We start from the raw sequence: 21,604 nt of genomic DNA, 5'->3' as shown, positions 1-21,604 counted from the left end.
AATTTAAAAATATAGACTTTTGCAAAGTAACGCTTGATTGATTAATTATGTAACCAGAATCTGTCCTTAACCAAATAAAAGTATAGATAACTTTTTTAGCTGATATGACGACAATAAATAAGTCTTAATAGCAATGATGCACCCATGATTTTGTGTTTGCACTCCATTAACGAGTAACAACATTGTCAACAGGCTGATTGTGGCGGTTAAAACTAACACTGTAATCTCAATGGGAGCGATTATCAACGATACAATTATTAATTGTGCTAGATTAGCCACAATTGCGAAGAGCGTTTTAATTGTTCGCACACATTTTGTTAACGAAATGTCACCGCCGAAAATAGCTTATTAATTTATTGTATTTTTTTATGAAACAACACATAGCCACGGCAAAGATCTAAGGATGGCCGAGGCCTTGATCTTCGGTTTAGAAAATTAAAACCATTAGTGGTTTTTTTAGGAATTGTATATCTTGGGCTACTAGTAGTACCTAAAGATGCTTAATGTAAATAGTATATAATCTGTATCCTCGATTTTCCTCATTTTCCTAAAATTCAACGTAAAGTACATCAGTAAATAGATATAGAATGGTAGGAGAAGTTTAGCAAATAGACTTAACACTGTTTGCTAAACTTCTCCTTTTTGGGTTTATGACTGCCAAAAAAAAAGACATTATTACACAAATTAACTAAGTCCCACAGTAAGCTCAATAAGGCTTGTATTGTGGGTACTTAGACAATGATATATATAATATATAAATATTTATAAATATTTAAATACATATAAAACACCCATGACTTCAAATATCAGTGCTCATCACACGAATAAATGCCCTTACCAGGATTTGAACCCGAGACCATCGGCTTCATAGGCAGGGTCACTACCCACTAGGCCAGACTGGTCGTCGTAATTCTATAAAACAGAGGGATTTTAAAGGCTACCTAACCCAGGAAACGTAACCATAAGAACCTAGTTGATAAACCCAATTGTTTTCGATCGGTTGATATAACAGTTATTTAATTGCACTCAACCAATTCAGTGAGTAATATATCATGCAGTGACAAGCCTTCACAAAATACTAGACCTAACCAAACTGAACCTAACCGAGCATGTTTTACCCCAACTAGGACATGACTTGTTTTAATTGCCGGCAACGCGCACCGGTTACAGGACGGCTGAAGTTGATATGAATTGGAACAGGATTTCGGTTCTTTGGGGCTGAAATTATGTGGTCATTGGTTCAAACCTTGGTCTATGCCAATGAGTTTCTTGGGACTTCTTGGGACCAAATTAAATTATGGAGACATAGTGTACGGGCCACGTCTACAAGAGAAAACGCGACGTCTTATACAGCGAGTTCAGAATGCCTGTTATCGTTTTTGTTATTCAGTCCAACCTAGGAGTCACATTACACCACATTTAAATAAAGCCTCAATACTTAATATGACGTCTCGCAGACACCTACACCTTGCAAGTCTTTTATTTGGTGTCCTGAATGACAAAAAACCGGAATATTTATATTCAAAAATACATATTTCCTCATTCCACAGACGACATGGTACTAGATCCACCAGGCGTTGTCTTTTAGAAACACATCCTCACAAAACCGTCGCTTTTACGGGCTGCTTCAGGTATCTCGCAACCAAGTGCTGGAATAATATCCCTCCACCATTAAGATGCCTTAAAACAAAGCAATCGTTTAAGTCTCATTTTAAAATGTACCTTTTAAATAAACAAATTGCAGGAATACCGCACGGGTACTTGGTTGCAGATTACCGAATCTAGTCTGTATGTGTACAAACTCTTTATATTATTGTAGGCCGTTTTATACTCGCCATCTGATATAATAAGGTACTATACACCAACACGCACCACACTTTGACATAATGCATACTACGACACGTATTATTATTTTATAGGCATGCTACTAAATATTTATGTATATATATGTTTTTTTTTTGTTACATCGTGAATCGTTCGTGATCTGGGTTCTAGCAGAATTATCAGTGCTTCACCCGAAAGAGTGGAGCGTATTACTGAGCCAGAACCCTTTTGTTTTGCTGCAACGCACACAGCACACATTACCTTTTATTGATGCTTTTTGCTCTTTATTTAATTTTTATTTTGGTGTTGCTATTGTTTGTATTATTTGTTTGTATCGCAATTGGCGTATTGTGGCAAGCGAATAAATGGTTTATCTATCTATCTATCTACTTATGTAGAAAATAGCGAAAGTATAAAATTTGTATGCTTCTGTCAACCAACGAAGGGCGAGTGGCTGAAAGAGGACCCACTATATAACGCACCCACACGCCCTTTATACATCCAATTTTTTGCGCGTAGTTGTGCCATCTAGAGCCAGCATAGTACGCTTACCGGTTCCCGACTACATCAACGCCGCACTTCTGGGTGACTTCAGGATGCTTAGCCAACGTGCCAATCGTTAACGCTCCGTAGCGTTGCGTAGTCATCTCTCTCTATCACTCTTCCATATAGTGCGACAGTGACAGTTCACCTGATTGGCACGTTATTTGTGTAGATATTACCATAATAAATACGAATTTAATACTTTTTTTTTCATAAAAAACATTTTTTTTTATACCGAAAAGGTAAGCATTTGACCACAATCTCACCTGATGGAAAGTGCCGATGTAGTCTAGGATGGAACATGCTTACCTAAAAGATGTCTATTCACTCTCGATTTAAAAAGGTCCAAGTTATAGTGGACTGGGAATAGATTAATTAATTTTAGATTTCAAAACTAAAATCGTAGTTTTTTCACGTGACCGAGAACGCCGACCACCATTATTTTCTCGTGAGTGACGTCACTATAGCAGAAACAATCATTGTTAAATTTGTAATAATGGTGAAAAATTTGTACTGCACATTTGACGTTTCTTTGTAAGTGCACTAGCTGCTATTATGACGTCACAAGAATGGCGGCTGTCATTTTTGGTGCGAAAATAAATCATTTTAATTTTAAACAAGTTTTCTTTGCATATACCGATATTATTTTTAGGAAATAAAACCACCAGTTGGATATTGACGCTATATGAACATTTACCAAGAAGTATATTAAAAAAAAAGTAGAATAGCCTATTTGAGAACACAGTACGTAACGTGTCCCTGAAATTCGTCTCCTTCCAGAACTAACGCTTATCACGTGATAACGTGGCAATGATGAGCCTATCGACGTCACGGTGCTCGGGCAGTGGCCCGACAGCTTTATCTATTTAATAACATACGCCGTCGATGTTATATCTACTGCATATGTCAACGAGTACTACGATTAAGGACAAAGTATTTTTAGGTAACTTAGTATCTCGTCGGTACAACTTCCATGCTTATCTACTTATATATTTGTACAAAACACTTTTTTACCGCAGATGTAGCTTTATCTAGTGTTATTTTATCTTGGCAATAGAAAGAAAATCTTTCTTTGTATTTATTTATTTAAACTTAATTGCACAATATAACAAATAAAGTACAAATGGCGGACTTAATACCTAAAGGCATTCTCTACCAGTCAACCATCAGGCTAAACATAAACTGTATTTATGACACTGTAATATATTTTGGAGTGAGAAAGTAGTTTTCATTAAGGCATTTTGCGAATACTAGGGTTGCCTGAAAATCCTAGTTAAAACCAGTACCCCTAGTGTAAATAAATTCGATTTCGAAACATGACGTACCTACGCGTTTGCGTTTAGTCTCATTTTGTATGTGATTTAGAAAGAGCGCGCCAAGCGGGACGTTTTGGAAACTCAAAATCCTATACAAAATGAGACTTAACGCAAACGCGTTCGTCACGTTATGATGTCGATTAAATTTACACTAGGGGTACTGTTTTCATAAAGGCCTTAAGGAAAACTAGTTAATTTTAACTAGCGATACGGAAAACTAGTTTTAATTAGGGAAAACTCGTTTTAATTTAAAACAGGTTTTATGGAAACTTATACAAGTATTTAAATATCTCTCATAATCATACCTACGTGACAGTTTTGATGTGACGAATTGAAAATTACAGTTTTGTGTTTTATTGACCGAAGCGTTAGCGAAGGTGTACGTTTTGGCTCGGGCAATTTGCTTTCGTATATCCGGATATTCTCATCTACAGATCGCAATTCTCAACTGAATATCGTGATATTTTGTAAGCATGTTCAGTAGCTACATAAAATTTTTCTGTCGTTTCGTTTTTTTGGAAAATTTTGAAAATGATAGAAATTGGCATAAAAGACTTAAGTGCCATTATGGACTATGGCACTTAGGACCATTGCGAGTACGCTGTGAAAATAAATAAATAAATAAATAAATATTATTGGACAATATTACACAAATTGACTAAGTCCCACAGTAAGCTCAATAAGGCTTGTGTTGAGGGTACTTAGACAACGATATATATAATATATAAATATTTATAAATACTTAAATACACAGAAAACACCCATGACTCAGGAACAAAATATCCATGCTCATCACACGAATGAATGCCCTTACCAGGATTTGAACCCGGGACCATCAGCTTCGTAGGCAGGGTCACTACCCACTAGGCCAAACCGGTCGTCAAAAATGGCTCAACGAAATATTTTTTGTTTTTATATGTTTTAAGCTTATTGATCTTATCACGAGGTATACAGCGCACGGAGCCACTAATTTATTCTAAGTAGAAATATCTACTCACAGTGACACCAAAAAAAAAGCTAAACCAGTAAACGCTTTCAGGAACAAAGGGAGCCCGATCTAGAGATGCCTAAACACAAGTAAAAAAAAAACTGGCCATTGTGTACATGTATTGGGACCGGAAATATACAACAAAATTCCAGCATGTATAAAAAACACCCCTAGCTATCTCGGGTTTGTCTCAAAATTTAAATCTTTCTTAATCCAGAAAGCTTATTATTCCTTAACATTAAAAAAACAATCCAATTAATTTTTGACATGAATTGATATTGATATTTTATTTTATTTCTTATTTCTACAGATTTTTATTATTTACTTCTTACCTAAATGTGTCATTATTAAATTACTTCTTCTTGTTTTATGTTATACTGTAAATATTTTCCCAATTTATGCCAAATTTGTATTAATCTAGTGTAATGATTATTGTGTAGCTGTAATATTTATGACAATGTATGCTTAATACTAATAAATTAATGTGAAATGTAGAAGACATTGTTGCGATCTAGGTTAAGCAAATTGTTCTACAGTGTACAGTCAGCATCAAAAGTAGCGGATCAAATAATGCTTCATAAGTATCTACCATTCTGTAACAGCTTAACAAAAAGTAATTTCTTTAATATAGAACAGTTAGTTAGTTAGTGCTTCTGGGCATTTTCCGCAAATCGACAACCATTGTGCCTATTTTGCGTGAAACGAGGTAGCGCTACTCTAACCACCCCAGCTCCTCCACGAAGCCTAGCAAAGTTTTCAGGTTGCTAATTGCCTCTCCTAGTGTGCACGGAGTCCCTAGGTATTTGTTCCTGTATACTTCTACCTGTTTGCAGTCTAGGAGAATATGTTTTGTTGTTTCTTCTTCTTCCATGCACGCTCTGCACATGGGGCTGTCTGTTTTACCCATATTGTGTAGGTGTTTGTTAAGTTAAGTTAATATAGAACAACTAAGACTATAAAAGGTATATTTTTGAACGCGAATTTTAGAAAATTATCAACATTTGGAAAAGTTATACGGAATATCAGATACTTTTGGCGCGTTATTTCATTCGCTACTTTTGATGCTGACTGTACAAGTTCTAGTGCAGTTGCATCAGCAAAGTATTGTATTGTATCCTAGGCGCGGTACTCGTATCAGGATGATACTGATTGAACGGTTCGTTGATCTATTATCGATTGTGCGGAGACTACGCAATATATATCGACATGATGGAGATGCAACTGAGGGCAAACCATATGTATCTAATATGTGTACGTTTCGGATAGATTAGAAAAATGTAGATTGTTTTTTTTTAATATTCACAGGGAACAAAGGAAACTTCGGAAGTTTCCGAAATTGTTTCCTGTGGATATTTTGGTCATCTGGAAATTTTCGATGGCATATCGTAGACAATACTGTTTGGAATAGCATTGGAGCTTTTAAATCCTGCTTTATTTGGTATTGATTTGAAGAATATTAATCGTATATCGTATATTAATGTAAAATCATAGTTCGAACCACATATCTTTAAATTCTAATGCCGTTCCTAGGCACTGAGCTAAGCTAAATATGGAATTGGCAAATATTTAAAAACTTAGATTGCGATACAGTTTAGACTCGACTATTGTTATACATGAGTATTCTGCATGGACTTGAGAAAATACTTCATTTTTGTAAAAAAAATTATACCTATATAAATATGATAAGACAATCTTGTCCAAATCGACCTAGTCCATAGCACAGTGTAAACAATGGACCGTCGCCTTTGATGTTTGCGTAAAAGCCAACACTGCACAAGAACACAGTAGGGGTTGTCACAGACTTTTACACAACTGCCCAAAAGGACAGCTGGATAAAACAATACGGGCAGCCCTGTAAGTAGTACCGAGCTACTAACAATGGCGATGTATGCAGCTCGGGTGCGCGCGACACTCCTCGCCCCTCGCACACCGTACGATTGCCCTATCTAGACGGCGTCGTCGAATGACTGCATTTTTTTATATACTGTGCCCATAGTAAGCTAAATAAGGCTTGTTTTGTGGGTACTATACTACTATATATATCAGGATAATAGATAAATACTTAAATACATTAAAAAAATCCATAACACAGAAAAAAACTGGGATAAACAGCCAAATAAATTTTATTACCAGGGTTCGAACCTGGGATCTGGTTCGTATACCGCAACCGTGTCCGCTGGGAGGCCGTGATTTATTTTAATCAAAGTTTTGATTTGATTGAACTATTTATAAATACACAAGTATGCCAATTATTATTTAGATTGCTTGCCTCCATAAAATTTAGGTACATTAACATCCAAGTCACTTCAAAAGATTCCATCGTTAACACAATAAGGCCGAATAAATATATAAAAGCTGTTAATTCTTAAAACCAACCGTTTCCAGTTCATACAAGTCCAACCAATCCTTATTTGCGGCAATGTTTTTCCTGCTCATTATCGGACGCCTAACAAGATTCGCTGTAACAGCGATGGATACAAAAATAATGGGTGTCAAAAGGTGTCCATCTAGAGAATTCGACGCGTTTGCAGATTTTTATCATATTGCATGCCTGATTTGCGCAATTAATACAATGTTCGCATAAAAGCGCGCAATCTACAGCAAACATGCGTGTTCGGTCTTTTCGTTAGATCTGGATCTAACCATCATTCCCTTGTATGCATCGCCTTGGCATTGGTATGTAATGCAAGAATAGAATAGACTGTGTCTGAACCTTGCCCGTGTGAGTTTACCGGATCAACAGATGTTTGTTATAAAATGTTATGGTCTGATAACTGGCCACGGATTACGAAATAAGGGGCAGTTATTACTAGATCCCGACACGACCACGGTTAATTATACACGCAGTTTCTAATGGCCGACGCAAAAAGAGGGGTGTTATACATTTGACGCCAATGTCTGCCTGTGTGTCTATCTGTGGCATCGTAGCTCTGAAACGAACGCGGTTTTTTTTTACGTGAAAGTTAGTTTCATTGTCGTGGTTCTTAACTATGTTTGATAAAAATAAATCCAAGAGTTTGGAGAGTGATGATGAAAGGTATTCTTGACATAAAATGGTTTAAAATCTTATGATTAGCATAGGGGGTTTTTGACATTTTTAATTGACCGAAGCGTTAGCGGAGGTCCCAGTTTTAACTCGGGCACAATACTTTCATATGTCCGGATCTCATTTACCTATAGGTCCCAATTCTCAACCAATTCTCGTGAAATTTTGTGAATCTATGATGGCATAGATTGTTTTTGTCGATTTACTTTTTGGACATTTTTCAAAATGCGGAAATTGTCTATGACGCTTAAGACTATTGTTGAGTTCACTGTGATAATCACTCGACTAACTATGTATTTTTTCATTTTAACTCCATTTTCTAAGTTTATCGCCAGGTCTAGAGCTCTAGAGCCACTAGCTTAATAGTTATTAAGCATGGGGATAATATAAAATAGGTAATTAGTACATATTTAAATATTTATTAACGGTACTGATTCCTATAAATTATTTTGAATAGGGAATAAATAGTCACTTATTGAAACTGTAGTCACCGTTTCACGGGGAAAATGGATTTCAATAATGAAAAGCCTGGCCCCGGTGTTCCATTCATGCCATAAACGGTGGTTCGTCACCAAATTGGAATGTTTCCTGTATCTAAAACATGTACGAAATGAAGCACCAGATAATGAAAAGCCTGGCTCCGGTGTTCCATTCATGCCATAAACGGTGGTTCGTTACCAAATTGGAATGTTTCCTGTATCTAAAACATGTACGAAATGAAGCACCAGATAATGAAAAGCCTGGCTCCGGTGTTCCATTCATGCCATAAACGGTGGTTCGTCACCAAATTGGAATGTTTCCTGTATCTAAAACATGTACGAAATGAAGCACCAGATAATTATTAGGAGATTTTTGACACAATTTCGTGACGTCACTTGTGCAGTTTTCATATAAATTCCATAGTGGTTAATCGTTTTCACAGTTCGAAAAAAGAAACTGATTTTGCTAGCATATAACTGTGGACCTAGTGAAAAAGGGTATAGTCAGCATCAATAGTAGCGGATCAAACAAGGTTTCAAAAGTATCAGCATTCAGCTTAACAAAATGAGGTGGTTCTATATGGAGAACAATTAAGACGGTAAAAGATATACTTTTGAATATAAATTTTAGAGATTTATCTATATCTGGAAAAGTTTACCGGAATATCAGATACTTATGGCGCGTTGTTTCATCCGCTACTATTGATGCTGACTGTACAAGTCACGCGCAGCTTATGCGTAAAAGGGCATAAGTGTTACGTGGAACTTACACCATTTTACACCTGCGCTGCCTGAGACTTATAACCTTATTCACACGGGTCACAGTACCCTATTGCATGCGTCCCAAGGTTAGTATGACCACAGAGAGAATGGGAAGAAGAGACTAGCTGCAGACAGTCCAAGATGATAAGAAGAACCAGGTATCTTCTGAAACTAGGTAAGAGCAGTCTGAGAATACTGACAGGTATCATTACTGGTCACAACACTCTCAACAGACATCTCAAGGTAATGAAAATAAACAGAGACGCCTCCTGTCCACACTGTGGCAAGGAGGAAACTAGCTTCCATCTACTAGCAGAATGTATAATACATTCGGTAGAGACTCACTAATAGAAAACGAACTAAAGGACGTAGAACTTAAAGATGTCCTTCTGTTCTGCAGGAAAACAAGAAGATTTGAGGAGATTGGTATGGGAATGCCGCCGGGACAGTAACCTGCAGCTCCAACTTCAGGGAACTGGGCTGAATGAACGCAACACGCGATCGACAGCCCGCCTGCTTCCGGCCGGGCGTCCCTACACCACATAGCTACATCTAGTATGACCTTGGACCCTCGGACTGATTGTCCACCGTGTTCTATAAGCAGTCGTTTATTTCGTAGTTTGTCTAGAAATGTCCGTGATATCGCGTCACCCCGAATCGAGCGTGCACTGGCGATATGGCGGTGATTCGACCGTGTTGTGGCGAGTATTATATCAACAATAACATTACTTGTTTACTACGAATATCAATGTTGCTTTTTTTGTGAACTTTTAAACCTAGATTCACAACTAAATTCAACAAAAAAAGCTGCTGGGACCAATAATATACTGCAGAGATACAAATATTTCTTTTAACAGTTTTGAATGATTCACGGTTAGTTTCACGTTTCATTAGATTCTACAAACGAAAACGTCACTTTTGACACTGACATATCCAATCCATATCGTATCGTTAGGAAATTTTTGACGTATATTATAATTGGAATCGGGCCGAGTGAATGTGTTGAAATGCGATTTTTACGAGCGTTTATTTAACTTGCGATGCCATGTACTTATGTATGTAGGTATGTATATTTGGATCAAATCTTGTAAGCTAAGTCATTGTCAAAAGTGACGTTTTTATTTGAAGCAACGTCACTTTTAACACTGACATATCTATTGTATTTATGGAAGGTAGAGGCAAGGAACAAAATCTCCATATACCAAAAAGTGTCCGACGAAAAACCATAAATAGCTGGCGCTACAATACCTAGAATACTTGAGAAAAAAATCAAAGCATAGACAGCGCACTTCATTCCGTCAATAACGCCTAGGTTCTTAGCTACTCTAGCGCAGCTCTGGAGAGATTTGGAACTATTGTTTATAGCTCACAGCTGGAAACTTTTGCAACAATTCTGCCTAAGGAGTTTCTGTTCCTTGCCTCTACCTTCCATAATTGTATCTTTAGCAAATGATTGACGTGTCTTAAAGTTAGAATAGGGCCGAGTGACATCGCAAACTATGCGCTACGAGCGTAACCGGTAATAGGATTTGTCTCGTGTGTAGCGAAAAGCGCCTACGAAGAGAGAACCCGCCTAGCGGGTCTCTGGTAGTGAATGTGTTAGTTGATATTTAAAATATGTTCTTGTCTAGAGTCTGGTTATTGAATCTTGTCTCAATCTATTTTTTTTAATAGTTCGTATGGCAATAATTTTGCCTTTTACTTTAGTGTCAAGCTAACATTTCGTTTTCTATTAATTTGATTTCCAGGTAAGGTTTTTAAACTAACCGTCTTTTGCCTTATTATGCACCGACTCGCTAGGTATATATGTAGTAGTAAAAAAAGACTTAGCGCAAACACGTACGACACGCCACGCTCTCGAATAAATTTACACTAGTGGTTCTGAATAGGCTGCACAGCCAATTGATGGTCGCACTCTCAATAAAATTTATTAGCGCATCAATAACGCTTATCTATCGACTGTTAAGTATTCTTATTTGTTCCAAACGCTAACTATCATAATGTGAAGTGCCACTTTTATTATCTAAGAGATCAATTATCAATTAATTAATTTATTATTGAAGTCAATTTGACGATGATGGAAATAGGGTTGTTTCCATCTACAAATCTTAGGGCAGAATTGTATCCCAATAAATTCTTTAGGATTATAAGAACATGTTAAACTACTTTTAGGGGACCTGTAATGACCATATTTTTGTAAATATTGAATTTAAAATATCTTTTGGCACACGTCACGTGATCAAACTCGAAACGTCATTGAAGATTGTGATGACGTCACAACTCTCGGATTGACACTGTTGACAGTTAGGCGATAAACAACAAAGGACAAATGTCAGTTGACAGTTCGTATCTTCTACGTGTGTATGTACACAATTTTCAAAGAGCGTTTTGGGCGCGAAAGCATCTGTCAAAATATATTTTGTTAATTTAACATATTTAAAGCCGTTTTTAGTATAAAAGTTGAATTTTAGGGCAACTTTTAGTTAATATAGAACGTAATACAAGCGTTTCAAAAAATTGGAAACAACCCTATTAGCGTTATGTATCCCACCATAAACATTTTCATGTAAAATGTTGCCAAGACGAGACCATATGGCTCGCACTGTCACAAAGTTATCAGATCCTATGTAGAGCCACGCTTTTATCTCTACACGCCTTAACTCTACAAGCCCTAACTTCACAAACTCTACATCTTAGTCAAAATATGTGACATGTAACACATTTCAAAATAAAAAGGTCACTATTGTACCGAATACAATAAAAGTTACCGACTGGGGTACATATGAGTTAAATACATTTCAGAAAAAGGTCACTTCTGTGGATGTAACGTCAAATATTAATGGCCCGGGTTAATTTTAATTATATATCAAGTTTTTCTTATTTGAGTCTCAAGACTTAAGTACTAAAAATGTGTATACCGCCTCTAAGAGAGCAGTTTAAAAATTTGCTTTACGGCCCGATTCGAAAAATGATTAAGACACGTTTAAGATCTTGGAAAGATCTTTAAAAGATCGATCGATAGATAGATAGATTTATTTTATCTATCCCAATAAGATCTGTCTACGATATTTCTAACGTCAAAGTGACATTGGTTGCCCAAATCGAGCTGCTTCTGTCAATTATACGAAATACAAACGATATCTAAATGAGAACTTATCTAAACCAGAACTTATCGATATCTTATCTCATTCTTCGAATCGGGCCGTTAGATTCTCTTAACTTAGCGATGTTTACAGGCATACGCGAACAAGTTAAGCATACGATATAATGTGTTTTACCCATATTTATTACGCCTTTCTTTGAGTACAGAAAAAATTAACGTGGAGTTTAAAAAATAGCTTTTTGAATTCATTAGTTTGCGATATCTACAGAAAAGATGCGAGCGAGTTAACCGTTAACCATACAATAAAATGTGTTATTATGACGAATCTGTATTTCAAAGTTTAGCAAACCTACGTCTTTGAACCAACACCCTTCGATTTATCTTATTCATTCGCATTGTTTTATTGTTTTCGTTTTAATTAATGCAGTAGCATTAACCTCCTTTTTTATCAGTCGGTTATTTTAAGAGCAAAAGCGTTGCGGTTACAATTATCTTTAGCTCTTCGATCCAATTCTTTAGATATAATTACTAAATTAAAAATAATTATAATCAGAATAATTAGAATTCGATTATTTGCATCTGTGGCCTGACAAAGCCTGCGTTGCGGAAAATTTACATACTAATAAGATTATTTTTTAAAGTTGTGGTAATTATAAATTTTATAGATTAACATTTTATTCTAATTCAAAGATTTTATTTGTACAACATAGGTAGATTAGAAGATGTTACATAAATATTTTGGTATCACTATGTCGTGCCTATTGGCATACAAATTCAATAAGAATACACACTCTAATCATAGTCTCACAGGCTAACAATAATAGTCAGAACAGGGTTATATCATGAGGAAATTAGAAAAAAATATCTTAATATAATATGATATAGTAGAGGTCAGGATCCATTGACAATACATTTTAATTTACAAATCAGTCAAAAATTCCTTTGTTATTAATTAAATTAAAATTAAAAAAATTAAAAATTATTTATTCAATCAAGAGTAATTTACAGATAACATATAGTGTTTAGTACCTCTTTTTAAGTAAATCTTTACCTGTGTTAAGAGGTACTGCTCTTTTCTTAGATCAACAAAAATCTTAATAATAATAAAATCCAATGAAACAATAAATTATTACAAAAATATTATATCTTGAAATAATATTAAACCATGAGTTTGGTGTACCTGTGTTTGATATAATTGCGTGTATATAATGTTTGTAAGTTTATTCAAATTCAGCAATGTTTAGTAGTACGTTTTCGATATTTTGGTAAGTCATCTTTTTTATCCAGTCCATTATACATTTTTTTCATTTATTATAGGGTAAGTGGTAAATGTTTATTTGTCTATTGATGAAGTTATACAATTTTGCAGACCTGGTGGAGAATTGTCTACTCGCAAAGGTAGTGTTAATAGACGTAGTTGGTATAATATTATCTTTTCTTCTTCTATTTTGTACAATGGAATTAAAGTGCATAGATTTGTGCAGTCTTAGGGTGGTAAATAGAATATATAGTTTTCTAACAGATAAAACGTCGGTTAGCTTATACAGATCTGTGGTAGGGTATCTAAAAGGCTTGAAGTGAATTACTTTTAATAGAAATCTTTGGGCTCGTTCAAGTTCTAGAAATTTCATTTTTGTGGCACCTCCCCAAACTGGTATGCAATAAGTAAGAATAGATTGGGCTAGGGTTAAATACATCTGTTTCAGTAAGTTTTTGGAGGCTATGTGTCTCAGGTTTTTAAAGATCCAAATTAATTTTCTGGTACGGGACATTATTAGTTCAGTGTGGAGGTGCCAGGTCAGACGTTGGTCGACTAAAATACCAAGATATTTAGTACTATCTACCTTCAAAATAGAAGGACAGGAACAATTTTGTGGATTAATGCATGAATGGATTTTAATTCTGAAATCGTTACTTGGTTGAGTCCTTTTATTGTTTGTGAAACAGATATAATTGGTTTTAGAAGTATTAAGTGTAAGTAAACGAGAGTTAAGCCAGTGGGCCACTTTGGATAGATCCTGTTCGGCATATTTATTAACATCTGTCCATGTTTCTCCAGAGAAAACAATAGCGGTATCATCTGCATAGGAAACAATATGACCATTTTTTATTTTCATGTCGCAGAGTTCGTTTATATAAATAAGGAATAAGGTTGGTCCAAGAACACTACCTTGTGGCACGCCAAATGTTATATCGGATTCATCACTGATGTGGTTTCCTATTTTTACTCTTTGTGTGCGGTTTTGGAGATAATTTTCAAGTAACTTCAGTGGAATGTCTCTTATGCCTATGTTTTCTAAAGTTTTAACAAGAGAGGGAATAGAAACTGTATCAAAAGCTTTTTTAAGGTCTAAAAAAACTGTTAAGCATTTTTGATTATTGTCAATTTTATTTACTATTACAGAAGAAAGGGTTGTTACCGCATCTTCGGTTGACATAGCTTTCCTAAAACCAAATTGTGAATTTGACAGTATATTGAACTTCTCAAGGTAATTAATAAGTCGCTTATTGAGGAGTTTCTCTAAAATTTTTGAAATAGCTGGTAGTACTGAAATTGGCCTGTAGTTGGCTGCTTCATCTTTGCTTCCGCTTTTGTATACTGGTTATTAATAGGTTTGTTATGTGTTTTTGGTATAAAATTTAGAAATAATTATTTAATTATTTTTTGAATAATCAGAGTACAGTTAAATTAATACCTAAATACCTAAAGGTTGTCTGGAAGAGATCACTTTTTAGCGATAAGATCGCCTGTTATTTACCTCTTATTAATGTGCTGTATTATTTGTATTTTGTATAAAATTTTACAAGAAACAAAGGAAGCTTTCAATTTAGAAATTCCATACAAAATTATGAGCAGTTTTGGAAACATTCCAACGACACATCACATAAGTAGTTTAATTAGAAAAGAGAGAGAGAGACAGATTTGACTGTCTCAATTATTGGATGAAAACTTAAAACGGTTCTTGATCTCTATACATATTTTAATACAATGTTAATAAAACGAAAACTTTAAGCGCGATGCCCTCAAAAACTTTTTTATTTTGAGTTAAGGTTATACGCAGTAGCATAAACATTAGCCTTAGATTCCCTTAACTTTACGATGTCTACAGGAAAAACGCGAACGAGTTAACCATATTATAAAATGTGTCTAACAAAAACAGGTTATTAGAAAAAAAATGAGCGTACTTCAGTAGTACTTAGTTTGGCGAGTATTATGAAATTGATAAAATGTATATTACTTACTGTATTATGAATACATTAAAAAAAAAACGTATTTCCTGTGGACATCATAGAGTAAACAGATTTTAAAACCACATTTTCTTACTTAATCGCATACAGGCATATTAAAACCTACTATTTCTTAAAAGTCGTATAATAAAAAAAAAAATAATATAATAATAATTCAGCTTATATACGTCCCACTGCTGGGCACAGGCCTCCTCTCATGTACGAGAGGGCTCGGGCTATAGTCCCCACGCTAGCCCAATGTGGATTAGGGACTTACACCTTTGAATTTCTTCGCAGATGTATGCAAGGTTTCCTCACGATGTTTTTCTTCGCCGAACAGCTAGTGGTAAATATCAAATGACATTTCGTACATAAGTTCCGAAAAACTCATTGGTACGAGCCAGGATTTGAACCCGCGACCTCCGGATTGAAAGTCGAATGTCATATCCACTCGGCCACCACCGCTTCAATCCGCCGCCTCGTATAATAAAAAGCTTACCAAAATGTTTCTATATCGCGAACTTTTGTAATGCCCAAAAGACGCCAGTTTTTACGGCCGTTTTTATCAAATTTCCAAAAACATATTTTAATAAAGTCTCATTTTAAAGTGAAAAATGTACATACCTCCTTGCTCTTCCATTGCTCACTAAACACAAAACCACAACACTACAAAACTAAACTTAAAATCTAATATCACACCTGAATATAATAAATTAAAATAACAAAAGTCACTTCACGTCTTTTCAATTTGATAACGTCTTTTAAAAGCTTGCTTATCCCATTTGTTTTTAATTTTTTTTATTTATCTGTGGTGCTTGAGTCGTATCTTGAACCTTGGCAGCATTGGTCGGACGTGTGAGGCGTGCGAGGAATCATTGGCAACTGAGTTGACCGCTGCCGTTTAGTTAGGTACTATCTATTAGTAGTTTTTTTTTACGTCTGTCTACTTTATTGATATCCAGAATATATTAAATAAGCTATATGTTTTTTACAAATAAAATATTTTGCCTAGTCATTGACAATAGTTGATAAAAAACGCTAAGCGAAACTGTAATAATTTTTTGAAACATTCAGGGCTATCCGCGAAAATCGAGGTTTCTTTCTGTGTCACTCTAATTACGCTATATTTCGGTTAATTTTATATATATTTATATGTATGTTTATGTGTGTCTATTTGTATACCTTATATGTGTATGTTTATTCAATGTAATTGTGTGTGTGAATCTAGGCTTCATAACGGTTTAGCAACACCTACTTTTTCGATTAACTTCTCTATTTCCGCTACCCAAAGGTTGTCTGGAAGAGATCGCTTTTTAGCGATAAGACCGCCTGTTGTCTGCCTCTAAATTTAATCAATGGTTTATTTTTCTTGTATATTTTTACTGAGGTGTGCCAATAAAGAGTATTCTATCTATCTATCTATCTACGCTTTCATTAGAGTAAAAGAGAAAGATCCTAACAATTTGCGAATTTCAGTTTTCGCGGTAGGCCCTCAAGTGTCTTTTCGTAGCACACTTTTTTTTCGTTTGACGTACCTACCTAGTACAATTTTCTTTTTCGTTTGGACGACGTACGATTGTCATCTTGGCTAGGCTCCCTATGATCTCGGTAAGTCAGAAATACAGATAACGTAGGAAATAAACGCAAAAAAATCGTGATGGTAAGTAAATAATGAATAACGGTGGACGACATTAGGAAAATCGCATGGCACTTCAGGGTGCTTAGCCAACGTGCCAATCGTTAACGCTTCGTAGCGTAGCGTAGTCATCTCTCACTATCCCACTTCCATTTTAGTGTGACAGAGACAGTTGCGTTTCGTTCGCTAGGAGCGTTAAAGATTTGCATCATAATCGCTGCCAACTTAGCTTGGTCTGACTGACTCGAGCATCGTAGGCCATCCAGTGTAGTCTATACGAAACTATGTGGTTACTTTCCAGTTGATTCGGGACGGTAACAAAATTAGTGTTTTCTTTGTCGATTGAGCGAGCACTAAGCGTTTTTGTTTGAACTCGGCCAAAAATATTTATTATTTCCGGCTGTTTTCCTTTAGGAACTTCTCAATATTCTTGTTAAATTTTGTGAGCAGGCTAAATTACTCTTTGAAACTTCCTACCTCGCACAGCTAAATTGTAGAATGAACTGTCACCCGCGGTATTTCCGAGCCGATACGACGCGACGTCAAACCTACAAGAAAAACGTAAACCCATCTTAAAGCCGACAACGCACTTGCAATCCCTGGGTGTTGCAGGTGTCCATGAGCGACGGTAATTGTTTACCATCAGGTGACCCCTCTGCTCGTTTCCCTCCTATATCATTAAAAAAACACGTTTGTATAATAATATAAATGTGGGATTTGTTTTGTCGATTCAGATTTTGTTTTTTTTTTAAATATGGCGGAGTCATGGGGGTTTCGCTAAGTCTATTATAGCTCATAGAGATGCTAGTAATTTCTTTGCTTATAGCTTCACATAAACCAACCAACTAGAATAACATAAAAATGAGACTAGAGCTAAAAAATTACCCCACGTGTATTGTGCCGCGACTCAACTGTTACTGCGCGCAGCTCAACAAGTTCGAGTATTGTGATGCCGCGCAAGATGTTTTAGATATTGAATTTTCATTTAGACTAACAAAACTTTTACCCCCTTATTCATAAACGTTTGTCCCTTTCCGACGTATTGGTATGATGGAAAGGGACAAACGATTATTAGGGGCTTCGTAACTTTAGTACTCGTTTATGAATAAGGGGGTTATGTTTTTTTGAATAGCGGGAAATTGAGTATTAGGCAATATTCAAAGCTGCACTGCGGGCGGGGTCGGTGTAAGGACTATCTAATTATCAGTGAGGTCGCGGACTGGACGAATGCGGCGCGCCGCTGTCGTCCAAAACAAATTCATCAAGGCTAACGGCCCGATTCGAAGAATGATTAAGACACGTTTAAGATCTTGGAAAGATCTTTAAAAGATTGATAACTAAACTACATGTCAAAATTGACGTTTATTTCGATTACACTGTGATTTCAATAAGATTCGTTGTTTATTCTCGAATCGGGCCGTATAGATTTTGATCGTGACATGCAAATCACCGCTCGCGACGCCCCGCTCGTCGCCGCGTGCGTCCAGTCACACACGGTCAGTCTGATATATTTCAGAAAAGTGTCAAAAGCATCTTCTATATATATTCCGTCGCTGACACTTATATCTAACCGCCTGACCCTATTAACACGCCGTACAAGTATTTTGTGTAAAGATCGCCGCAAATGAGGTCGCCACCTAATAATAACCTTTAATTCCACACTTTTTTATATTTATAGCAACAGTTAATGGACTAGCGGGGTGGAATGATGTTTAACTAGTACAGTCGCAGGTGATAATATCTTACGATGTAATGAGATCGTGTCAGTTATTTTCGTCGTGTAGATGTTATTGCAGGTGAGTATACAGTATCAGTCACTAATACTTATACATTAAGTTATAAATATGTATATTTTAAAGATTATAAAAACCTATAAAATTATCATTTTACACATATGGGCCGAAATAATAAGTTGATGAAAAACAACTAGGGGCTGTGGTGAGCTGAGGTAAACCTCGCGATAATATTCATAAGCTTAAAAAACATAAAAATAAAAAAAAACTTGTAGTAAACACCCCTATAATGGAACAGGCACCAGTAATGGGATGGTATAGACAAATCTTGTAAAACAAGTATTTACCATCCATCCAAAACTACTTACCAGATCTTGTTCAAACCAATTTTCGGTGGAATTTTGCATGGTAAAATAATGTACATCATATTTTTTTTTATCATTCTGTTCTTTTAGAGTTTCAGTTCTAGGTATGGGGAACCCCCCAAATTTATTGTTTTTTTCTATTTTTGTGTGAAAATCTTAATGCAGTTCACAGAATACATCTACTTACCAAGTTTCAACAGTATAGTTCTTATAGTTTCGGAAAAAAGTGGCTGTGACATACGGCCGGACAGACAGACAGACATGACGAATCCATAAGGGTTCCTTTTTTGCCATTTGGCTACGGAACCCTAAAAACGAAATGAAATGACTGAAAAAAAAACTACCGAACCTGCTCACAGAATTTCACGAGAATCGGTTGAGAAATGCAACCTGCAGAGGAGAACATCCGCACATACGAAAGCAACCGGACATAAAAAATAGAACTACAATGACTGAAAAAAACGTATTATCATCACGGTAATATTATGATCACGCGCAATGATGCGGAATTTCACTGGAACTATTTATTTCATACTTAACTGAACTGTCACAGCAATGAGAATAACAGCGCCCTCTTGACAATGATCATATATTACTGGTCAGACTTTATATGTTCTCCTTTAGCATTGATACACAAACGCATAAGTTTGTTAAAGTTATCAACAACATCCCGCAGTACTAATAAAATTTGGAACTTAATTTTGGGTCAGTTTTGCGCCAGGTAAAATAAGGTGTGCCTAAAAAAAATTATTCAGTTTCAGAGGAATTTCCACCAACAAGGAATAACGTTTAGACGACCGGTCTGGCCTAGTGGGTACTGACCCTGCCTATGAATCCGATGGTCCCGGGTTCAAATCCTGGTATGGGCATTTATTCGTGTGGTGAGCATGGATATTTGTTCCTGAGTCATGAATGTTTTCTATATATTTAAGTAAGTATTTATAAATATTTATATATTATATATATCGTTGTCTAAGTACCCACAAAACAAGCCTTATTTTATTTTCTTTATTGGGGAAAAAACAGATATAGGCCAGTAATATACACGGATAAAATTCTAAAATGATAAATTTAGCCTACATCCTAACACAATTCCCACTAGGAGTTCCGACAATAATTTTACGACAGCGTTGTAATCGGAACTTAAAACAGACATCCTTACTTATACTAAATAATTACAATATTTATCACACCCTATGCACACAAAAATAGGATTATCGAGCCAGCCTTATTGAGCTTCCTGTGGGACGTTAGTCAATTTGTGTAATAATGTCCTATAATATTTATTTATAACTGGCGGTAACAAGGGATAAATGTGTCAGAAAAGTCTCACATGACTGAGACTGGTCCGTTTTCCAGACGATAAGAAGAGCTTCGCCTACATATATTGCTCATCACGGGTGGATGACAAACAGGGTCACGGTTCGCGTCACGGGGTGGACGGCAAATACAGCGTGTTTGCCTACGCCCTTCGCCCGTGGCCTTGCCTTGACTGTCCGGCTAATCGCAGTCTGTAGTATCCTCTAAATTGCGTATCGGAACGCAATTTAATCATCAAAATGTACCATGAAACTATATGCTAAGATTTTCTTACAAAATTCGAATCATAAAACTTTCAACTCTCGCGGTCTCTCGGGTTTACCGCGATATAATTTTATCATTTTTACCTTAAATGTCCCCCCTATTTCGAATATTTTTATAACCTAATTTTGGGTAAATACATAGTTTAGTTTTGTTAATTTTGAGTTCAAAATTACTAAAAATGAATACGACTTATGACTAAAAAGGCAATATATTGGTGAATATGTGTATGTTTTTATATATACATATACTTTATTGCAATATGATTTTGTTTATTCCTTTTTATCAAACACAAAAAGGATTTTTTTAAATAAGGATACACGATATTCAAGAATTTTGGATTTACTGACGTTTATAATTAATCCCCGCATCTGCACAAATGAACTCCTAGAACTTAATAAAAATACAAGCGCATGTAACCGACACCATTCACAGCTGAGTAATGGAAAATACTGCCCAGCGTGACGCCTCGAGTCCATTAGCAGACAAAGGGTTAAGAATAGGATTATTCTACAACCTAAGTGCCCGGTTTGTACTGACGTCATTAGCTCAGAGTTCTGAGACATCTAAATATACATAGGTACCTAATACAACAGTTAAAGCACTATTAAAGAAAGACTTTTTCACCACACCGACTGGTAAAGGCTCCCTTGATTGTTGCATTTTATCCGGAATTTTATGTCGGAAAGAAGCCAACGTATTAAGATAGGTGAACACCTGAGCGACTAGAAACCAGTCTCTTTTGGCGTGCCTCAGGGCAGCATACTGGGACCTACCCTATTTCTATTATATATGAATGACATCTCATTCATACCATTACAAAATGCCGAGATCCTATGTTACGCCGACGACACCGTTCTAAATCTGTGCTTATGTCTCCCAAATATCCACATTGTTTCATGTAGAGGAAAATATATAAAAATATAGATATATTTCAACCTAACACTTCGTAAGTTACGTCACGCGGTCACCGCGTGCTCACACCAATCAGCATTTGTAC

At 35.9% G+C, this 21,604-nt stretch overlaps 1 protein-coding gene across 1 annotated transcript in view; it reads right to left on the bottom strand.

Annotated features, from left to right (window-relative positions):
- Positions 1-16,184, bottom strand: part of LOC133515736 (synaptic vesicle glycoprotein 2C-like) — an 83,511-nt gene extending 67,327 nt beyond the window's left edge. The window contains exon 1 of the mRNA XM_061848305.1: positions 15,914-16,184. Within this exon, the coding sequence (XP_061704289.1) occupies positions 15,914-15,929 (16 nt within the window). The 5' untranslated portion in view covers positions 15,930-16,184. The remainder of the gene's footprint in view (positions 1-15,913) is intronic.
- Between the last annotated feature and the right edge of the window lie 5,420 nt (positions 16,185-21,604).

The sequence above is a fragment of the Cydia pomonella genome, chromosome 3 (assembly GCF_033807575.1).
Source record: "Cydia pomonella isolate Wapato2018A chromosome 3, ilCydPomo1, whole genome shotgun sequence".
Taxonomy (NCBI): domain Eukaryota; kingdom Metazoa; phylum Arthropoda; class Insecta; order Lepidoptera; family Tortricidae; genus Cydia; species Cydia pomonella.
Note: the sequence above shows the minus strand (reverse complement) of the source record. Positions and strands in the feature narration are given on the sequence as shown.